At 43.3% G+C, this 23,313-nt stretch overlaps 1 protein-coding gene across 4 annotated transcripts in view; it reads left to right on the top strand.

Annotated features, from left to right (window-relative positions):
• rab3il1 (RAB3A interacting protein (rabin3)-like 1) overlaps window positions 1-23,313 on the top strand; it is a 70,990-nt gene that overhangs the window by 31,018 nt on the left and 16,659 nt on the right. For all 4 annotated transcript variants that reach the window (XM_078549043.1, XM_078549044.1, XM_078549046.1 and 1 more), the window contains exons 2-5: window positions 13,808-14,063; window positions 15,149-15,244; window positions 16,941-17,018; window positions 18,947-19,162. In XM_078549043.1, coding sequence (XP_078405169.1) covers window positions 13,808-14,063; window positions 15,149-15,244; window positions 16,941-17,018; window positions 18,947-19,162 — 646 coding nt within the window. The remainder of the gene's footprint in view (window positions 1-13,807; window positions 14,064-15,148; window positions 15,245-16,940; window positions 17,019-18,946; window positions 19,163-23,313) is intronic.

Below are 23,313 nucleotides of genomic sequence, written 5' to 3' on the forward strand. Positions count from 1 at the left end.
TGTGGAAAATGGGCAGCTTCCAGTCAGGAAATCCCAGAGGTTGAGGAAACTTGCATATATATATTTTAAAATGTAATAGGTGGTCAGGGAATCAATGGTGAAAGTAAGTGGCCACAATTCATAAACCCCAGACCTCACACTAAATTCCTCACTCTTCCCTGAAGCATCTGTCTGCATTTATTTAACTCTCCTAGTCTGCACCCCACACAATGATTGGCCTGAATTAGGCCTAAGCAGTAGCTGGACCAGCCGTGCTAGTGCCCAGATGTTTCTCTCTACTTTTCTCTCTTACTCTAAGCTTAATTTTATTTATAACTGTCAGTTTACTTTGCAAGCAGCTGCAAGATTTTAAAAAAACCTCAATACTTCATAGAATCATGTAGCAAAGAAGGAGACCATTCTGCACATCTTTTCTGTGCTGGCTCTTTGAAAGAGCAATCCAATTAGTCCCACTCCCCTGCACTCTCTCCAGATCCTGCAAATGTTTCCTTTTCAAGTATATATTCAGTTTTGAAAGCTACCATTGAAACTGTGTCCACCATCCTTCCAAACAGTGCAATCCAGATAGTAACAACTTACTGCATTCCTGGGCCTACACTGGACTATCTGGATGCAATAAATATCAGAAAATTGGGAGGATTGGAGTGCCTGCCTGTAAAGGAACCCAGCTGATTTCCCTTCCATTTGAGTTGAGTAGGTTACACTCAGTAAGAGACAAATAACACTGATAGTTAATCTATTTGAGAACTGGTGTTGTTTTAGGGAGAGAGAGTTTTTAGTCATGATACAGCAAACTTGAATAGTAGATAGGATCATCACATTGAGGGTTTATTTTAATATCCAAAGTTCAGTTTTTTTTTCAGCTGAATCAATCCCTCAGTTCTATGTCATATGCTTAAGTCCTGCAGTGGATCACAGTTATTTATTCAGACTAGTGTCACCAGCTGAGTCAAGCTGACACATTGCCTGTACGCTTACCTGTTCTGGGAGTATTTGAAAGTGCAGAGGGAACTTCTATTTAGCATCTAAGTGGATGTCTCATTGATTTTTGACCACTAACTGAAGGGTGCAAAAGCCAATTGTAGTTTCCCTACCACTGTCCTAGTTGAGATTAGGTAACTTGCCAGAGATTGGGAGCCTCATTTGGGCAGCAATAGGATTGTTACAAATGGGCTCATATCCCCTGATCTAGGAAAATCAGCCCATTTCCATTGTGTTGCAAAAGCTTGGAAGTGATATGGGACCATTAGGCTTATCTATGATAGTCCCTCCTTTCACTGTCTAGTCTCATAAATGAAGATTGCTGACTTGAAGTACTGCAGGGATTGAAAGACAGAAGATCAGGAAAAAAGACAAGTGCTGTGCTTCTCATAATCCAGTCCAATGGTGTACAGTTTTCCTAAAAAATATTCACAATAATGAATCCTAATCACAAATGACAATTCCTGGAATCTCACTCAATAACAAATAAGTTAGATTTGTGCAGTTACCATATAACTGTGGCCTTTCCTGCAATTCTGTTATGGAAAGATGGGTAGAGATCAACCGTTCTTGCTTGAAGTAGCTGGCAGTCTATTTCAGACTGTAATTCAACACACAGCCTCTGCAGCTCTTTGAAGGTGAATCTCAAATGATTTACATTAGTTTGAAGTGACTGCAGCACTCGGCTAGCCTTCCTGGCCAATTCCTCACATATGTGTGGAAGAATAATCAGCAAGCAGTAGGACCCAGTGGCAACCCGAGAGATGCAGAACTGGATTGAGTGGGAGGACAGCGAGGCAGAAACTTGATGAACACTGGCTTCTTGCCAACAAACCCAAGCTTCAAATGGTAGACCATTGAAGAGGCAGGAGAGAGAGCTGCCAGAAGGTAGAAAACAGTAATTGTGTGTGCCTACTACTTTTTGTGTCTTTGGGGGTGACCATGTGTGTCTTATGCATTGACATTATGAAAGGACTGTACTCTGGGCTGTACTGAATTATCTTATTTCATCTGGCACACCACTAAGGGATGTTAGAATTTTGAAATTTTAAATTCACTCCTGGGGTATGGAGATCTCTGGCAAGGCCAGCATTTATTATCCATCCCTAATGGCTCAATTGAAGGCATTGGTGAGTTGTCTCTTTGACCCGCTGTGGTCGGTGTGGTGTAGGTGCAGCTACAGTGCTAATAGGGAATTTCAGAATAGGATATTTACCCAGTGATGATGCAGGAGTGGAGGTGATATAGCTCCAAGTCAGGATGGTGAGTGGCTTTGAGGGGAACTTGCAGGTGGTGGTATTCACATGCATGTGCTGTCCTTGTCCTTCTAGGTGGTGGGCTTAGAAGGAGGCTTGGTGAGTTGCTGCAGTGCATCTTGTAAATGGTACCCACTGCTGCCACTGTGTGTTGGTGGTGGAGGGAGTGAATATTTAAGGTGGTGGATGAAGTAGCAATCAAGTGGGCTGCTTTGTCTTGGATGATGTTGAACTTCTTGAATGTTGTTGGAGCTGCACTCATCCAGGCAAGTGGAGAGTATTCCATCACACTCCTGACCTGTGCCTTGTAGATAGTGGACAGCCTTTGGGGAGCCTGTAGGTGAACAATAATTGCAGAATTCCCTGCTGACTCTGGCATACTTTTATAATCACAGTATTTAAGTGGATGCTCCTGTTAAGTTTCTGGTCAATGGTGGGGTACCCAGTGATGGTGATGCCATCGAATGTCAAGGGGAGATGGTTGGACTAACTCATGTTGGAGATAGTCATTTTCTGGCACTTGTGTGGCACCATGTTACTTGCCATTTTTCAGCACAAGCCTGCATGTTGTCCAGGTCATCCTGCATGCAGGCATGAACTGCTTCATTACCTGAGAAGTTGAATGGGATTTGAAGACTCTGCAATCAATGGACATCCTCAACATTCCTCCTACATCTCTTGGCCAAAACCTTAAACCTGTGCCCCTAGTCCTTGTGTAATTAGCTGTTGGAAAACAGTTTTTCCTAGTCTATCTTAACCAAACCTGTCATAACCTTTGTACACTGCCATCAGATCTCCCCTCAATCTCTTGTTCTCCAAGGAGAACAATCCCAGCTTTTCTAATTTTATGCAGTGAGTGGTAATGACTTGGAACTCTACAAGCATGTTGGGAGTGGGAACGATCAATGATTTCAAAAGGAAATAAACCTGCTGGGCTATGGGGATAGAATATGGGAGTGGGACTGACTGGATTGATCTAAGAGCTGCCATGGACTTGATAGGCCGAATGGTGTCCTTCTGTGCTGAAAATAACTCAGACTCTCCCACTTATAGAAGAAAACCTGCAGAACCTTTATAGAAGAAAAGTCATTAAAGCAGCTGAAGATGATTGGACCTAGGACACTACCCTGAGGAACTCCTGCAGTGATGTTCTGAGGCTGAGATGAATGACCTCCAACAACCGCAGCCATCTTCCTTTGTGCTAGGCATGACTCCAGCCAGTGGAGAGTTTTCCCCCTGATTCCCATTGACTCTAGTTTTCCTAGGGCTTCTTGATGCCACACTCTGTCAAATGCTGTCTTGAATTCACACTCGCCTCATCTCTGGAATTCCATTCTTTTGCCCACGCTTGTACCAAGGCTGTCACGACGACTGGAGCTGAATAGCTCTGTCAGAACTCAAACGGAGTGTCAGTGAGTGGTTTATTGCTGGGTAAGTGCTGTTTCATGACACTGTTGATAACGCCTTCCATCACTTTGCTGAACACTAAGATGGGGCAGTGGGCTAGAGGAGGGGAGGGGGTGTGAGGTGGGCTAGTATGGAATGCAATGATTAGTCAGATTGGAATTGTCCTGCTTTTTGTGGAAAGGATATAGCTGGGAAATTTTCAACCGTCAGGTAGATGTCAGTGTTCTAGCTGCACTGGAACAGCATGGCTTAAGGTGAAGCAAGTTCTGGAGCACAAGGCTCCAGAACTACATCTGAGATGTTGTTGGGATCTATCTTTGGCTGTATCTAGTGCATTCAACTATTTATCAGCTGGAATGAAACAAATTAGCTGAAATCTGGCATCTGTTTTTAGGGAGGGGTCTTGGGTGAAGGTCAGGATGGATCATCCGCCCAGCACTTCAACCTGTTGTCAACACTTTAGCCATGTCTTTTGCATTCACATGCAGTGCTCTGCTATCATGGAAGATGGGGTATTTGTGGAACTCCCTCCTTAATTGTCCCATTGATCACTGTGACTCTCCATAGAAATGTGCACTGGCTGTTCATGACACCTGGTATACCGTGGACAAACTAAGAAGCAGGTTGTGAAGACACAAGAACAGTATTTTTGACTGAAACTGTGCAAATTAGCAGCTGTGCTGACAGAAATGTCACTGTCTCTCTAACTAGGATTAATTTTTTTTCTCTCAATAATTGAACATTTTATTCTAAAATGATCAGGGATATTTCTAATGTTTAATTACTTTTCTTGAAGAAAAATAGTCCTAAAAGTTGTAACATCATGTGGAGCTCAGTATTAATACCTTGGTATCAATATTAAATCAATGGTCCATGAACTGATCCATTTTTTTTTTTAAAAGCTCCAAACCTGTAAATTTTGAGGCTGAATTTGATATTCTGTCAGGTTCAGCATTACGAGTTGCTGCTATGGCCCTTTGGTGCCCAATATCCAGCATCCCACAATAGCCATAGCAACAACTTGTATTTATAATAGTGCCTTTTAAGATAGTAAAATATCCCAAGGCACAATTTACAAGCGTCATAAAGCAAAATTTGACACTGATCCACAGGAGGATATTGGTTAAGAATGAGCCGTAGAGAGAGGGAGAGATTTAGGAAAGAATTTTCAGTGTATAGGGCCTTGGCAGCTGAAAACATGGGCCATAGCAACAACACCAACTTGAACCCTTGTGATTGTTGTAGTATAAAGGTTTAAAGGTGGGATTTGTTAATGTATGACGTAGATGTACTACTGACCCCAGCCAGCCATGGGTTAGACTCTCCCTTGAGAGGGAGGTTGGAATCATGCCTAGGAGATATGTGCCTACTCTCTAACCTGTTTAGATGTAGTCCTCATAGACAAGTGTTAAGCAGATACCAGACTCTGTCTACAGCCTGTCTAAGAACCAATTCACATACCTAGAGTTCAAGACCAAAGAACTCACCTCAACAACTGTTAAGCTCACACATGTCCCACATGTCAACCTTCCAAAGGTTGATTTTAAAAATTCTAGCGAAATGAAGCCATTGTAAACTAAGCTGGTTTACTTCAGTATTGTCCAATATGCTCACTTGCCATATGTGGCTAATCAACCACAGATATGTGGTGAATGAATGCTGCTCATCAGGTGAGAAATTTTAATCAGATGGGCATTAGGATTCTGTGGCTGAGGATGTGGCTCTAGACTCTGCCTCACAGAACCTGTGGGCATGTTGGAAACCCAACAAGAAAAACAATGCATAACATTAAAAAAAGTGTTGCCTAGATCCATTATAGTATGTGGTAAAGAGGCCCCCTCATTGAAGGAAGTGAAAGCATGTTGAAATATTTTAGTTGCTACACCACAACTGGTTCCTGTGTAATGCTTAGTTGCTGCTTTTAAAAATATCCTTTGACGGAGTTGCAGTCACAGTGCAGGGTGCATTGCTCACCTTTGGTTCTGCCCCTCAAACCCAGTTCATCTCTGGGAGATTATTCCAAGATTCACCATCCCTTGCTTGTATTTTGGTGAAAATGGTGACCTGATTGACACACTCCAAACTTGTGCTAAAGTACTATTGGACAACATTGTTCATGGAAAACAGTGTGAACAAATAGAATATAGTTCACTTTGAATTTCAATCTACTTGATGATGCTTCTCATAACAGTAAATAATGAAGCATACCACTATACAGATTAGCAAAATCCTTGATAGTTAGCTCTAACCTTTCAGTTCTCTCTCTGCATCTGCCTTCCACTCCAAGTTTCTGTAGACTAATTTACCAGGTAGAGACACAGTCCAACGCATGACCTTTCCATGTAAGTGGCCACTCACTGCTACCATGAGACCTGGGCTTCCACAGCTATCTCCCATTAGGTTCAAAAGAATGAAACCATTTGGAGATATTGGATGTCAATATCTACTGGATTCTCTTAATGAACTCCATTTGTCTTGAATTGATGTATATAGGGAAAAACAGAATTTAGTCTAAAACTAATCTACATCCCTAGACACTTGTGCATTGTGTGAATTTAATCTCTCGTGAACCGAATATAATTTAGTAGCCACTTTTTTATTATAAATTAATTCTAAACTCTCCTTGGACAAGTGTTGAAATGTGCCATAAGAATAATACAGCACAAATGGAGGCTATCTGGTCCATTGTGCTTGTGCTGGCTCTTTTTGGTAGAGCAATCTAATTAATCTTGCAACCCTGCATTTTTCCCATAGCCTAGTAACTTTTTTTCCAAGAATTAATGAACTAGCAGGACACAGTCCACTCAAATCCCACTTGCGATTCAGGAAATGAAGTAAACAAATTCCAGAAAAATCATGATCCAGTCTTTTAGTTGCTACGAGCCCTGGTCATGGGTTGGAGATGCCAACTTTGGACACATTGCTGGAGGTTTGACCATGTGACATTTGATCACTGAAAATATTATTGCATTTTCCTTAATTTATTCAATCCTTGATATTCCACTATTTCAGACTTTTTTGTTTTGTAGAATATTGAGATAAGTTACAAACTTGCTTTGACTTATATAAGTTGTTGCAAGTTATGCTGAACTTTTATTCTCTACCAAGGGGGAACCTTCCACTATTCCAAATTCTTTAACACACACATTCCTCAGTTCCTTTTATTTTAAATCATTTTTCACTGCTTCTGATTCTACCCTTTGTCATTGTATCCTGACCCTGGCCCCTCCCTCCTTGTCAATCAACTGTCCTTGCCTAACCTTGACTAACTTCCTTTTCAAGACTCCTCATTCTGGGTAGATGGAGTTCCTGCAGAAGCTAAGCATTATTGTAAAGTGTGTCTTGTATGTTTATGTGGGATTTAAAATAACTGGTTCTCTGCTAAATTACTGGGAAGCTAACTAGAGTTGGGTAGAACAGGATAGTTTAGTAAAAGTAAAGGGGAGACACAGTTTTCACAGGAGGGATGAGGGCTGTATCTATGGAGAGGGACAACTTGTTTGCAAGGCTGGGGAGAGCTTGGGAACAGAGGTCCTGTTGAATTTAACGGCAGGATCAACATTACTTCTTTCTCCACCATTTCCTGTTTGGCAGCTGACTAGAGAGATAGACTGGCAGACGGTCAGCTGGAGAAGGCTGCATTTGGGATGGCAACTGGGGAAAATGGAGGGTTAATGAAGGGTCGAACTGACAATAGGGAATGAGGCAGGAAGGGGAGAGATTGTGGAGTGGATGGGCTTTGGGAGGGCAAAGGGAACAGTGTGGTCAGACCTTCATTTGGGAGGGAAAGGGGACAGTCTTTGCGTGGTGGCCACCCACCTTTGTGGGGGGGTGGCTGATTGCAGCAGATATGATGTTTGCAGAGCTGGGAAAGCACTGTAGCTCTTCCTGGCCCATGAGCAGTGCTATAAAATGTGCTTGCCTTCTTGACCTGGCAGCTCCTGCCCAAGGCCTGGGAAATCTGGCTGGCCAGTGTTAAATCCAGCTTCTAAATGCACTGTGGCAACCTCACTTAAATGTTATTCCGTCTCTCGAGCATGGGGTGTGATTACACCTCTCAATCCACAGCTGTAGAAATGGCCGCCTCCGGCCCATTATAGAGCGGAGATGGGGGTGGAGCTCCCCTCAAGTTACCTAACAGAAAATTGTTTTGTTAGTGAGTCAGTTAAAGTTAATCATGGGACTTGTTTTTAAAATGTGACAAATACAGTATAAAATGGTTGATATGGTATTGGATCAAGCATACCTTGAGGTCAGTAGGTACCTGAGCCAGGCTGCTGGCAAACTGCCAGTAAGCAACTTGGCCTTGTCTTGCAGGCCTGTCTGCCAATGACCTTTGGAAATAGGCTCGGCAATTACTGGGATATTGCAAAGCTAGTTGAAGATTGGTGCCATTGACTGTAAGGACCTTTGCATCCAACCAGTAGCACTGTGGGTCTTGAGGTCATCTCCTCCCTCAACTTGTAGGGCAGGATTTTCGAGGGCTGATGGGGATGGGAGGGCACATAATTTTGTACGACTGGCGGGTATGCCAGATAGCCAGCACCATCCAACCTCGAGCCATTTTAGAGACGGGCAAGTCAGACATGGACTGGCTACCTGCTCGCCAGCTTGTGTGCTCCCTACAGTATTGGCAACACAGCAGCTGTCTGGAGGCAGTCTCCTGGTGGTAGCCCTCCACAATGGTGGCCTGGCAGCTGTGACCAATTCTTGTTCAGATATGTTAAAAATACCATGAGGGCACCTCAAGATGGAGATGTGCTAGCTCTTTTCACTCCCTTACCCCCAATGACCTATTAGCCCTCAAACCTTGAGGTCAGCCACCATCTCATGGACTCTGAGTTCCGTAGCACTTTGGCTAGCTCTAATAGCTTTTAGTAGCATTCCCAGGATAATAACCGTTAAAAGCTTTCCTGTTCTGTCCCACCACTATTGCAGTGTGCCTCCCACAGAATCTGTCTTGTATTTAGAAAAACTGGCAGAGGATTGCACAATCGGAAATTGTTTCTGACTTTGTTAAATAAATGGCTATGTCAAAGTAAACAAATATCTATATTTAAGACCATAAGATGTTGGAGCAGAAGTAGGCCATTCAGCCCATCGAGTCTGTTCCGCCAATCAATGAGATCGTGACTGACCTGCTAATTCTCAGCTCCATTTTCCTGCCTTTTCCCCATAACCCTTGATTCCCTTAATGATTAGAAATCTGTCTATCTCAGCCTTGAATATACTTAACAACCCAGCCTCAACAGCCCTCTGAGGTAAAGAATTCCACAGATTGACTACCCTATGGTCTTTGACTCCCCCACAAGGGAAAACAGCCTCTCAGTATCTACCCTGTCAAACCCCCTAAGAAACTTGTGTTTCAATAAGGTCGCCTCTCATTCTTCTAATTTCCAATGACTACAGGCTCAACCTGCTTAACCTCTCCTCATAAGAAAATCCCTCCTTACCCAGGATCAACCCAGTGAACCTTTTCTGGACTGCCTCCAATGCCAGTACATTTTTCCTTAGATAAGGGGACCAAAACTGTGCATAGTATTTTAGGTGTGGTCTAACTGGTGCCTCGTATAGTTTTAGCAAAACTTCCCTATTTTTATACTTCATTCCCTTTTGAATAAAGGCCAACATTCCATTTGCCTTCCCTATTACCTGTTGAACTTGTATATTAGCTTTTTGGGATTCATGCATGAGGACCCCTAAATCCCTTTGTGCTGCAGCCTTCTGCAGTCTTTCTCCATTTAAATAATATTCAGCTCCTCTATTCTTCCTGTCAAAGTGCATAAACTCACATTTTCACACATTATATTCCATCTGCCAAGTTTTTGCCCATTCACTTAACCTGTCTACATCCTTGTGTCTCACCACTTGCCTTCCCACCTATTTTTGTGTCATCCCCAAACTTTGCGATAGTACATTCACTTCCCTCATCTAAGTCATTAATATATGTTGTAAATAATTGTGGCCCCAGCACTGATCCCTGTGGCACTCCACTAGTTACAGGTTGCCATCCTGAAAATGCCACCCGTACCCCAACTGTGTCTTCTATTAGTTAGCCAATCCTCTATCCATGCTAATATATTACCCTCAACACCATGGTCTCTTATCTTATTAAGTAGCCTTATGTGCAGTACCTTATCGAACTCCTTTTGGAAATCCAAATATATTGTGCCTCTTAGTTACCCTTTATCTATCCTGCTTGTTATCTCAAAGAATTCTAATAAATTTGTCAGGCATAATTTCCCCTTCATGAAGCCTTGCTAACTCTGTAATTCTAGATTATGCATTTCTAAATGCTCTGCTATTACATCCTTTTATAATAGACTCCAACATTTTCCCAATGATGGATGTTAAGGTAGCTGCCTATAGTTATTTGCAGAAACAAATATTCTAAGCGTTTTGAAATGGAAGGAAGACTTTTTGTAGTCTGACTAAATTACTAATGTTTTGAACTAACTTTGTATGTACAGAGTGATAATTTCCTCGTCTGTAACTTGGCAAGAGAGTGGTCCAAACCCAGGAAAAACTGTGTAAACATGGGATTTCTGTGGTGGTTCCCCTGAAGTTACAGCAGATAGAGCTCAATAGTGAAAAATAATCTCCTTTTGTGTATTGTGACTGGGTTTTAAAGGGGCTGCCACCAAGACAGAACTAAACACACATGCATCTGCTCTAGAGTCTTTGGGGTGCTGCATACAGCATTGCCAGGTTTGTTGCTATGCTGCCCTTTTGAGGAGATACTGTGGAATGCAAACCCTTCCTCCACCCAACTCCACCCAGCAGCACCCTCTTGTTGCCAGCCATGAGATTGGCAGTGTGGCCACTTTGGCTCCAATTGCCTAGATGAGGCCTGCAGTAAATTATTTGTTTCAGTTTTCGGTGCCCTTGTGGCCCCTTTTAAACTACCTTCCTCCCCCTTTCAGTGCTGCAGTCCCCATTGCTGGAACACCTGGATATCACTTGGGACCATTGCTGACCAGAACCTGCTATAGTGACATTTGATATGGGATCAGAATGGTGGGCAGAGGCCCTGACCCCACCTGTTGTCTGTCTTGGAACTTAGGAACAAGATTCAGCCACTTCGATCCTGGCCAATGGCTGGAACAGATGGCATTGTGATTTTGCTTTCTGATTGCGCTGCTCTTGGGATGATTGTGGAGAAGTGTGCTGTACAGGATTTTGGCTCAAATTAACATGATGTGCCTGGGGTATAGCTTCCTGTAAATTTTCGTTGAAGTCTATACAGCTACTCTTTTTTATTTGACACCACTAACTCTTTCAGGAAAAATATTTCTTTTCTATACGACAGAATTATGGAAGGTTCAAAATGCTGGCAAGTTCATCAGATATATGCACAAAATTCCTGGGGAGGGAAGGACAGCAGAGCTTCCTAGAATGCGAATCTAGTATATTCAGTGTTCAGGTCTCCTTTAGTCATTTGTGAACTGTACTTTTTCTTCCCCCTGTAGTGAAGGTGACGGGTTGGATATACCCATTGCTTTGTATTTCTCTGTAGTTACTTGTTTTCACAAGTTATAGGGCTATTTTTGAGTTGAGTAGCTTTTTAAAAAAAAAAAGTCATGGTCAGCTTTTTCTTATCCAGCTTTTTCTTATCCAGCTTGGCCTGTATGTGGACGTTGCACGTTGTGCTGTCTTTTGATCTGTTTGTTCTTTCGACGAACTGATGCTTGAGGTGGAAAGGACAAGATCAGTGCTCCGCTGTAGCTGACTGCACTGGTGGTCCTTTTGCTGCTCACTGTCCCATGTTATTTCCTAAAATGGGAAGATACGTGTTAAGTTACTTACATCACTTAAAGTAAACAGCCGTTTAACTTGTTAATGTGAAAAACTCCCATGCGTTTGGTTTGGTTGCATTTCAGCTCTTAATTTTCTCCCTTCCTCTGCAGCAGGTGCTGACTCTTGCTGGTTTATAGTTCTATAAGAACCAGCAGTCTGGATTCTAGCTCAGACATTTTGCTGAGCCTGATCCTGCTCTCTCTTGCTGTTGATGCATTTTTGCATCAGAAATGTAGTTTGCAGAATAAGAATTATGGCTGACTTGAGTGTACTGAGAACAAATGTAGTATCCCAATACCTCTCTGACTCAGTCCAACTCTTCCAGGGGAAAGAGAGAGAGAGAATGCATGCACACAATCTTTATTTAGAAATGTCTATCTGGGAGATTAACTGTATTGCGTTGCCTGGTTAACAGTGTGCCTCTGAGAGCTGAATAAGACTTTTATTAGCCTGAATATAGAGTAGCACCAAAAGGCCTGAGCCTCCGCACTGCTGTAGCCCCAGTAGACTAGGATCTGTTGATATTGCCACTGGCAACCCTCCCAGCTCAGATGCCTGGGGGGTGGAGTGGTCTCTATGTTATCTTCACTGTGACTCAGGTGATTCCGGTGAGTCACCAGTCCTGTGGGTCACCAGCCCAGGGAGTTGCTGGAAAGTCTCTCTGGTAATGTATAGATTTTTATTTGGCCAGCTTTCTGCCCCCCCTCTCCTGAAAGTACTGACCTTTTCTGCTGTTCAGATCCATGGACACCATTTACATCCTGTAGCTTGCTTGGGGACCATTGTTCATGACCTAAGCTGATACACATGATAAATGAGGGTCAATATGTATATACAGTAGGGACATTACAGTGAAATCTGCCCTGTCTTTACTGGACTTTTCTCCTTTCTCCTACATTCTGCAGATTAAAAAAAAAACAAGGGAAGGCACAAACACCATGCCTTCCACAACTTGCCCCCCCCTCCCCCACCCCCACCCCTCAAAAACTGGTACAAATGAGAAGATGTCTTGGGTGAGCTGAATAAAAATTCCCACAATGAAATGGTATTTATTCCAGACTGCTGTGGTGAAATGCTGGTCTGCCTCATACTCTAGCATCTTGTGGTCTGTATGGATCAGCTGCTTTAATGAACAAACTTCCATCACTGTAGATATTTATCCACTCTTGTGTTTTTCTTCCCCCCCACAATAGAGATGAAAAGTCCAAAGTGCTCCGATTAGGAAGAGTAGGAGAGAAGGTGAACTGAATCAAGAAATAATGGTTGGTTGATATAGAGCTTGGGTTTAAAAAGCCTGCAGATTGTAGGATGATGGAAATATTGGGGGAAGTAAAAAATTCACCAACTTCTGAGGTTCTGGGAAAGAATGAGTTTGAGTAGGATGCTGAGAGTGAGCCTGCATTACCACACAGCACTAATGAAGGGAGGACAAAAGGTTGATAAATTTTGACAGTAACACATTTAATCCATTAACCTTTGTCTTCATTCATGTAAATTGGCAGTGAGTGTTTGCATTATACATGAGTCGTTTAACTTGTGTTTCTAAATCTCTAAGAATATCCCACTTTTTGGATACAATTATGTAAGAAGCATTGAAATTAGAAATATTGAGTGCAGCCTCCATCCTGGTATAAACAGCATGACGCCCAAAGGAATGACAATTACTTGAGCCCCCCTATAGCTTGCATAGTCTGTCTATGCAGATGAGAGAAGAATGGCTGGGTTAGGTGAGCTATCATAGAGTTGATGGTGCCTGAGAATTATACCTCAGCAGGAATCAGTCTGTCTTTGGGAGACAAGGGAAGAACACGGGATAAAACTCCCCAGATATCCATTGGATCTGTGGAGTATGCTCGCCCTCTAGTGTTTGTCACAGGAACTGTATTGACCCTGTTTTGGAGGGTTTATTCTGGGTACTATAACATGCCACAGGTGCAAGCCAATTTACAATTGTTTGTCACTGTTTAGGTTTGTAAATGATGTGTGGACCCATAACCCCCCTCCCTGTTTCCTTTTTAGGTAGAGTTTGTTCATTCTTTGTCTTTCTCTCTTTCCCTTGACATTTCTGCTACTGTCTTGCTCTTTTCTCTTTTTTCCCTCGTTCCCGTTCTCTATAATATCTTTATTTTCTCTATCTTGGTTTTATGGTCTCTTTCTTTCAATTTCATGCTCTCCTTTTCTTTTTTTCCCCCTTATTGTATCTCTCACCCATTTCCTTTTATTTTTCTCTCTCATTGTCTCCCCTCTGTCTGTTCTAGTTTTTGTATCTGGATAAGGATTGATGCAGTGCTGTGGTTTCAGTCTGGGGTTGAGCCGCTCCAATGGCCTGGGTGTATCACCTGAATTCCCATTTGGCTTTCTCTCAGGGATCAAAAGCAAGCAGTTGGAAGCCAGTGTTTTGCCAGTAAAAGCGTGCTCAGCACTTGGAAGGAGGCAATGCCCGTGGACGATGAAGTTGAGTCTGAGCAGCATGCAGCAAATGCTCAGCAGGAAAACTCTGAGCCCATGAGTGAGGAGATGCTTCGCAATGCCTACCATCTGTCCCGGCTACGGAGTTCCTCTGTGGAAATACGGGAGAAAGGGTCGGAGAGGTTAAAGGAGGAGCTGGCGAAGGCACAGAGGGTAAGAGGGTGCAGCCCTGTATGTGATTAAAACCAACTTCAACCATTTGCACTGGACTAACTGAATTCAGATAGTTCATTGTGAATTGAAGTGAAAGATGGGAGGAGTGCAGCACCAAACAGAATAGAGGAGGAGTGATTGAGTTTATTGTCCAGAGGAAAGAAATGTTATCACACCATTCTTGGGCATATGCTAATTATAACTGCAAGTGGTGGAGAAACCCTCTACTTTATATCTGCATCATCATGTATCTAAAGGTTTTAGATCTGTCCATCTGAGTTGAAGGTGTTACACAAATATTACATTCGAAACCAGCAGCTGCTCACAACTAGCGAATCAATCAATGATCACCTTTAAAAAGCATAAAGAATGAAAATCAATCCTGCTGCTTTTACTTGATAACCTCAAAGGGAAAAGCTGAGGGTTTAATAACAGCTGTGAATCAATTGATAAAGCTTACTAAGACCAGCAGTTAGCCTTTAATTGAGCTCATGAAATGCCCATTTCCAGGAATTTGACTTTGTAACTGGAATGTGAAAGTTCAGTTTAAGTGCAATTCCATCTTAACTATAAAATGTGTTACAAAGTATAACCTTTTCTGGCCCATAGTGCATCATCTAACTTGAGCATTGCCACAGGTGATCCTCCTCTGCAATATAAGAATGTTTTCATTGTTCTTTTAAAAAAAAATCCTCCCTTTAGCTGTCGTCTTTTAAGTCATCCTGGGCCACTGTTCACAGACCTTGTTACATGTCCATTCTTTACAGTGAGTCTAGACATTGATGACAACCCTTTTCCACATTATAGCTGAACGCACTGCCTTCACCTGATGTCCACCTGCACAAATACTTAAGAGTCTCTGGACAGTGATTTGGAACATGAGTCAAGGCCGTGGTGTGGAGAACAATTATTGTCCATCTGCTCACACCCTGGGCCTGTTAAGCTAACTTAGCGCCAGAGTGGGTTAGAGTCAGGAGTCATTCCTGGCTCAAGACTGTACTAGATAGTGCATTTACCCTCTGAGCTGTTGCGGGTAGCCTTCCACTGATGTGACTGTGTGACATATGTCTTTGTTCCCTTTTGAGGAGCTGAAGCTGAAGGATGAAGAATGCGAGAAACTATCTAAAGTGCGGGAGCAGTTGGAGCAGGAACTGGAGGAGCTGACGGCCAGTCTCTTTGAGGTACTGCCAACTCCACAGCCAATTGTTGATGTCGGATATTAGTTATTCCGGGATGGGTGATGCCTGATGGTGTTCCTCCCTGGGCAGGCAGTATCTGAGGGCTCCTGATCTCGCCAGTTGGATGGCAGCCAAGGGCCCATCTCCCCAAGTGTGTGTGTGTGGTGCCAGAGGACTTGTTTCCTCAGTCAGGTGGGTTTGGGTTCAGGGAGGTTCCCAGTGTTGAGGTTGCCAGTGTTAAGGTTAACTATCATGTACATTGTCCTTACAACAACTATAAACTGATGAAATGGGACTGTAAGAAGATTTTGCTCATTGGGGTTCCAGAAATTAAGCCATTCCTGTAGCCAGCATTGGCTGTGCTCGTGAGTTATGCATTCGGTGATTTAGTTTCTGCTTGTCTCCCAGACTCCTCCATAATTCTCTATAAACTTTGTAATTCATCAAGTTCTTCCCCTCAACTCAGCTATTCAGGAGAGTTTTTTTATTCATTTATGGGATGTGGGTGTCGCTGGCTAGGCCTGTTTTTATTGCCCATTGTTAATTGCCCTTGAAGGTGATGGTGAGCTGCCACCTTGAACTACTGCAGTCCCTTTGGTGTAGGTACACCCATGGTGCTGTTAGGGAGGGAGTTCCAAGATTTTGACCCAGTGACAATGGAGGAACGACTATTTATTTCCAAATCAGGATGGTGAGTGATTTGGAGGGGAACTTCTAGGTGGTGGCATTCCCATCTATCTGCTGCCCTTCTCCTTTTTAAATAGTAGCAGTTGTGGCTTTGGAAGGTGCTAAGGAGCATTAGTGAGTTGCTGCAGTGCATTCTATAAATGGTACACACTACTGCCACTTTTCTTTTGGTGCAGGGAGTGATGTTTGTTTGTGGATGGGGTGCCAATCAAGTGGGCTGCTTTGTCCTGGATGGTGTCCAGCTTCTTGAGGGTTGTTGGAGCTGCACTCATCCAGGCAAGTAAAAAGTATTCCATCACACTCCTGCCTTGTGCCATTGTAGATGGTGGACAGGCTTTGGGGAGTCAGAAGGTGAGTTACTCGCCACAGGATTCCTAGCCTCTGACCTGTTCTTGTAGCCACAGTATTTATATGGCTAGTCCCGTTTAGTTTCTGATCAATGGTAACCCCCAGGATGTTGATAGTGGGGGATTCAGTGATGGTAATGCCATTGAATGTCAAGAGACAATGGTCAGATTCTCTCCCGATGGAAATGGTCAAATGTGCGAATGTTACTTGCCACTTGTCAGCCCAAGCCTGGATATTGTCCAGGTCTTGCTGCATTTGGATAAGGACTGCTTCAGTATCTGAGGAGTCGCGAATGGTGCTGAACATTGTGCAATCATCAGTGAAATCCCCACTTCTGACCTTTTTTATGATGGAAGGAAGCTCATTGAAGCAGCTGAAGATGGTTGGGCCTCGGACACTACCCTGAGGAACTCCTGCAGAGCTGAGATTCAGTAGAGTGGTGAGATTAGATTCATTACAGACCCATACCCATTAAGAACCCTGACTATGTTGTTGATAAAGAAGCTGTGTGTCCTTTGACCTAGTCTGAGATTTCTGGGACCTGAGGCTTGGGCACTTGACACACATTTTTAATCCTAACTTCTCCAATCTCCCCGACCCACTCTTGACCTATGCCCTCCACCCGTAGCTTGCGGTCAGTAATAATTTCTTTTCTTATGGACAGGAGGCACATAAGATGGTGCGGGAAGCAAACACTAAACAGGCCACAGCTGAGAAACAACTCAAGGAAGCACAAGGGAAGGTAGGTAACCACTCCCCATGATGTGGTCAAACTTGTGTCCTGCAAAATCACCTGACGTGGCAGTTGCCTCATAGGGTGACTCAGTAGGATCAGCAGCATGAAATCTTCAAGCTGTGGTAACCTTCGCTTCTCCAGCAAGGGCTGTCCCTGATCCTAGGTGTTGACCACAGGTCATTGTGCAGTAGATGTGTTGTGAGAGATGTCGTCTCCGGTACTTGTTAAAGGTGCTATTCATGTAGGTCCTGGGGTGGTGTTGAGTACGGTCAAGAAGCTTCAGGCTTCGTTGCAGCATCTGCTGGATCTCTGAAACCCCTCTTCCTCATAGATTTCTTAGCAAAATTGAAGCCCGTGGGTTTAAAGAGACAGTGGCTGCATGGATCTGAGATTGGCTAAGGGACAGAGCTGTAATGAATAGTTATTTTTCAAACTGGTCGAAGTATGCAATGGTGTCCCTTGGGGTTAGTGTTGGGGTCACTGCTTTTTAAAAAATATATTATTGACCTGGATTTGGGTAAACATGGCATAGTTTCAAAGATTGCAGATGAAACTTGGAAGTGTAGCAGGTGGTGAGGAGGATCATAACAGACTTCAGGAGGATGTAAACAAACTGGTGAAATGAACAGACATGTGGCAGATGAAATTTTAATGAATAGAGCAGTGTGAAATAATTAATTTTGTTAGGGAGAATGAGAAGAGGCAATATAAAATAAATGGCCTAATTTTAAATTTGATACAGGAACTTGGAGACCTGGGGGTGTATGTGCACATATATCTTTGAAGGTGGCAGGACAAGTTGAGAAGGCTGATTTAAAAGGGACAAGGGATTCGTGCTTTTATAAAATGAAGCAAGCTATGCTAAACCTTTTGAAACACTGGTTAGCTCACGGCTTGATATTCTGTGCCCTATACATTAGAAAGGATGTCCGGGCCTTGGCGTGGATACAAAGGAGATTTATTAGAATCGTACCGGGGATAAAGCATTCATATGGAGACTGGAGAAGCTGGGGTTGCTCTCTTTAGAGCAGAGACGATTGAGGAGATTTGAGAAGGGTATTCAAAAAGTTTTGAAAGGTTTTGATAGATTTTCCTGCGGTGGAAGATTCTGTAACCAGAGTCTACAGATTTAAGGTAATTGTCAAAAGAACCAAAGGCAGCATTGGGGGGAGAAAACAATTTTACACAATTGTTATGATCTGGAATGTACTGCCTGAGAGGGTAGTGGAAGCAGATTCAATTGTGCTCAAAAGGTAATTTGATAAATACTTGAATGAGAAACCATTTGCTGGGTTATGGGGAAAGAGCAGGATAACTCTGAAAAGAGCTGGCACAGGCATGATGGACTGATTGGCTATCTTTGCTGTATCATTGTATGATTCTAATGGTCAGTTACACTTGGAGGATAACAGGTGTGGAAACTTGAAAAAATGCTAGGTGGTATGGTTGCTCGACATGTAATGGAAGTTTAAAAAAAAAAAATCTTTTTGGGCCTCATCTGACCCTGACTCCTGCACCTGTATGGTACCCAATAGGGAAAAAAAGCCTCAGTATCTTCCTCACCATTCGTTAAAATAGCAATTGCAGCTCTGAAATCGTCAGGATCCAAGAATTATGTTGTCTGTTTACTGTGAGTGTTCAACAAATGTGTTCAGAAGAGCAAATTAAAATGGGAGAAAGGACGGAAGCAGGAGCTCCTTGGGACAATTTAGGAAACTCTCCCTCTATCCTGCCCCTTCAGGTAGGGTTAAAATCCACTCCATGAACATCGTCTATCTCAGATATCCCATTCCCCAGTATTAACATCCCTGCCCTTGTTTAAGCTTAAAATTCACTGAAAGGAATAAAGATGTTTTGGCCATTGTCTGGGAATATTGTTGATGACTGGGAACTGGGTTGATTTCTCTGCCTCCTCTTCCCTCACCCCATCTTAGATTGATGTGCTACTGGCTGAGGTAACTGCACTGAAGACCCTTGTAATTACATCTACACCATCCTCTCCCAATAGGGAGCTGCACCCACAGCTCCAGAGCCCCTCAAAGGCTGTCTTTAAGAAAGGTCACAGTCGCAACAAAAGCTTGAGCAGTGCCATCGTCACGGCAGCAACACAGAATACCCAGTTACAGCCAATCAGCAAGGACGGCAGGGAGGTGAGTGTGAAAATAGATCTGGGTGTCTTGTCTGTCTCGCTTGCCTGCCTTCCCTCCTTCCTGTCTGTTTCTCTTTGCTTACTTGTCTTGCTCTGACTGAGTAAAGCTACATGACCCTCCAAGTGGGTTTGTGATTCAGTACCTTGTCTGATAAATATGACATTGCCCTGGAAATGTTCTGCCAATTTTAACTGCCCACTGCCCCTGAGCCTAGTTTCAAGCAGGCAGGCATGGGTGTCTGAAATGGAAGCTTCCTAACCAAACTTCTCTAATTTATTTGTGTGCTGCCATCACAACCTGATCATAATAATAAAATTCCTGAAACTCTTGGCTTCTAGCCTCAATGCCTGGGGCTTTTTAAAGCTCAGCCATTAACCTCATTTCACCATTGTAATCTCTGGCATTTGATTTTTCTCATGACAGCATTATTCCAAAGCTCGGTAGGGAGAGGGGAGGGGGCAGTCAGCTGAGCTGAGTTAGGATCTCTGTGCTCCCACCTGTGGAGGGAAGGCTCAATCAGTTATCCTGCTCTGTAGGAGCAAACAGTGTCTTGTTTACCATCATCCAAACTTGGTGAGACTGTGGCGTAGTGGCAATGTCACTGGACTAGTAATTCAATGCTCTGGGTTCAAATCCCACCATGGCAGCTGGTAGAATTTAAATTCAATTAATAAAATCTGGAATTGAAAGCTAGTCTCAGTAATGGTGATCGTGTTTAAAAATCCATCTGGTTCACTAATGTCCTTTCTTAGAGAAGGAAATTTGCCATCCTTGCATGTGGCCCCAGACCCACAGCAATGTGGTTGACTTTGAACTGCTCTCTGAAAAGGTCTAGCAAGCCACTCAGTTCAAGGGCAATTAGAGGTGAGCAACAAATGCTGGCCAAGCCAGCAATGCCCACATACCAGGAAAGAATAAATTTAAAAAAAAAATAATGTTGGTGACCCCAGGGTTGTAAAAATTGAGTGAGTTGGAGCCCTATCACTCTCTATGGTATAACTATAATGGCACTGCCACTAGCAAATTTGAATCCATAGGGCTCAGTACTAATTAGATTTGGTGGGGTGGTATTGTTTTTATTTGAACCAACAAATAACCTGACCTTGTACTGGGAGACCCTTGGCAATATTCATAGGCAAGGGTCAAAGAATGTGTAAAGCATCTCTGTACAAAAGGTCACAAAAGGACATTGTTTTGACGGAACTCAAAGACATTTACCATTTTACTGAGGGAATAGTGTTTGGATTTGGAACTAAAAATGAGTGAAAAATCAGTTTAAAATCTGAATTTGTACATCGACCTGGGCTTTATCCCATTATTTGCTGGTTAAAGTTCTGGCTGCTTTCTCACTCTCTTCTCTCCCCTCTAATACCCACATTGTGTACCCCCCCCCCCAACTGCTCACCTTTTTAAAGACACAGTGAGTTGCATTCACAATGAAGTGATTCTGGTGTTACCCTGAGTCTGTCTCTGGTCTCTTGGTCAATTCCCTGTCTCTTTATTCTAATACTCTAACTCTACTAACACTGATTTTTCATGGTGCTCCTGAAGGCAGGAGTGCCCACTCTCCTCTCTCTGCTGCTCTGCATTGTACCTGGGAGGGCGATTTATGTCACACCCGAGCCGTATGAGCATCTTTCCAAGTCATCGTCGATGCAGGAGCATCAGGTACTGTTGCCACCTTGTGCTTTGAATGACCTGTTATGTATGTCTCTGAAATAATTAATTTGTAAAATGGCTTAATATCAAGAGGAATTAAAAAAGATAAAAAGGATTTGTGGTGGGGTGGATTCATCTCCAGCCCAGGCTAATAGATTGGAAGTCTCCTCTGTCTGCTGACTATAAGTGACATACATGAGGAGTTAGAGCTTTCTCTGAGTGACATTTACAGCACAGATTGTTAATTTGGCATGATAGAGTCATAGAGGTCTACAGCACAGAAAAAGGCCATTCGGCCCATCGCGTCTACGCCAGTCAAACAAGTATCTAACTATTCTAATCCCATTTTCCATCACTAGGCCCATTTGCCTTGTATGCCATGGCATTGCAAGCGCACATCCAAACGCTTCTTAAATGTTATTAGGGCTTCTGACTCTACCATCCTTTCAGGCAGAGAGTTCCAGATTCCCACCACCCTCTGGATGAAAAAATTCTTCCTCACATCCCCTCAAAACTTCCTACCCCTTACCTTAAATCTATGCCCCCTGGTTATTGACCCCTCCACCAAGGAGAAAAGTTCCTTCCTGTCTACCCTATTTATGCCCCTCATAATTTTATACACCTCAATCATGTCCCCCCTCAATCTCCTCTGCTCCAGGGAAAATAACCCCAGTCTATCCAATCTCTCCTCATAACTAAAACTCTCCTCTGCACTCTCTCTGGTGCAATCACATCCTTCCTATAATGCAGATTCCAGAGCTGCACGCAATACTCTAGCTGTGGCCGAACCAGCGTTTTATACAGTTCCAACATAACCTCCCTGCTCTTACCTATTATTAGCCGAAGCATAGAATATAAGTATCCCATCTGCTGCCTTAACCACCTTATTTACCTGTCCCGCTACCTTAAGGGCCGGGTGGACTTGCACACCAAAGTCCCTTTGATCCTTGGTACTTCCCAGGGTCCTACCATTCATCATGTATTCCCGTTCCTTGTTTGTCCTGCCCAAGTGCATCACCTCACACTTATCCGGATTAAATTCCATTTGCCACTGATCAGCCGATCTGACCAGCCCGTCTATATCCTCCTGTAATCTAAAGCTAATCTCCTCACTATTTACCACCCCACCAATTTTCGTGTCATCCATGAACGTACTGATCAACCCTCCTACATTCAAGTCTAAATTATTTATATATACCACAAACAGCAAGGGACCCAACACCGATCCATGTAGAACCCCACTGGACACAGGCATCCAGTCACAAAAACGCCCCTCGATCATCACCCTCTGCTTCCTGCCACTCAGCCAATTCTGGATCCAATTTGCCAAATTGCCTTGGATCCCATGGGCTCTTACCTTCGTTATCAGTCTCCCATGCGGGACCCTATCAAAAGCCTTGCTGAAGTCCAAGTAGACTACGTCCAATGCATTGCCCTCATCCACACACCTGGTCACCTCTTTGAAAAATTCAATCAAATTGGTCAGACAGGACCTCCCCTTAACAAAACCGTGCTGACTGTCCTTGATTAATCCCTGCCTCTCCAAGTGTAGATTAATTCTGTCCCTCAGAATTGCTTCCAATAGTTTCCCCGCTGCTGAGGTTAGACTGACTGGCCTGTAGTTCCCTGGTTTATCTCTTCCTCCCTTCTTGAATAACGGTACCACTTTGACTATCCTCCAGTCCTCTGGCACCTCTCCTGTGGCCAGAGAGGTATTAAAAATTATTGCCAGCGCCCCTGCTATCTCCTCCCTTGCCTCACTCAACAACCTGGATACATTTCATCTGGGCCTGGAGATTTATCTACTTTTTAAGCCTGCCAGACCACTTAGAATCTCCTCCCTTTCTAAGCTAGTTTCTTTAATTATATCACAGTCCTTCTGCCTGAATTCCATACCCACATCGTCCCCCTCACTTGTGAGCACCGACACAAAGTATTCATTTAGAACCCTACCTATGTCTTCCAGCTCCACACACAAATTACCACTATGGTCCTTAATGGACCCTACTCTTTCCCTAGTTATCCTCTTACTCTTAATTTACTTGTAAAATAACTTCGGATTTTCCTTTATTTTACCTGCCAATGTTTTTTCATGCCTCCTTTTTGCTCTCCTAATTTCCTTTTTAAGCTCCCCCCCTACACATTCTATACTCCTCTAGGACTTCCACTGTTTTTAACTCTTGGTATCTGCCATAAGCCTCCCTTTTTCTCTTTCTCCAATCCTGTATATCCCTCGACATCCAGGGTCCCGTGGATTTGTTGATCCCAACCTTTTGTCTTTACTGGAATATGTTGGCCCTGTACTCTCCCTTTTTCCTTCTTGAATGAGTCCCACTCCTCTGATGTTGACATTCTTGCCCAGTAACCAGCAGCAAATATTTAGAACGATCACTGGAAGAAAGAAACAGAAAGTTTGAAAAAGAGGAGGACTCAAATGCGCATCTGGATTAAGAGCAGGTCTGTGTGCAGTGATGTTACTTACAGCAGTTTGT

The sequence above is a fragment of the Cetorhinus maximus genome, chromosome 9 (assembly GCF_964194155.1).
Source record: "Cetorhinus maximus chromosome 9, sCetMax3.hap1.1, whole genome shotgun sequence".
In the NCBI taxonomy this organism is placed as follows: Eukaryota; Metazoa; Chordata; class Chondrichthyes; order Lamniformes; family Cetorhinidae; genus Cetorhinus; species Cetorhinus maximus.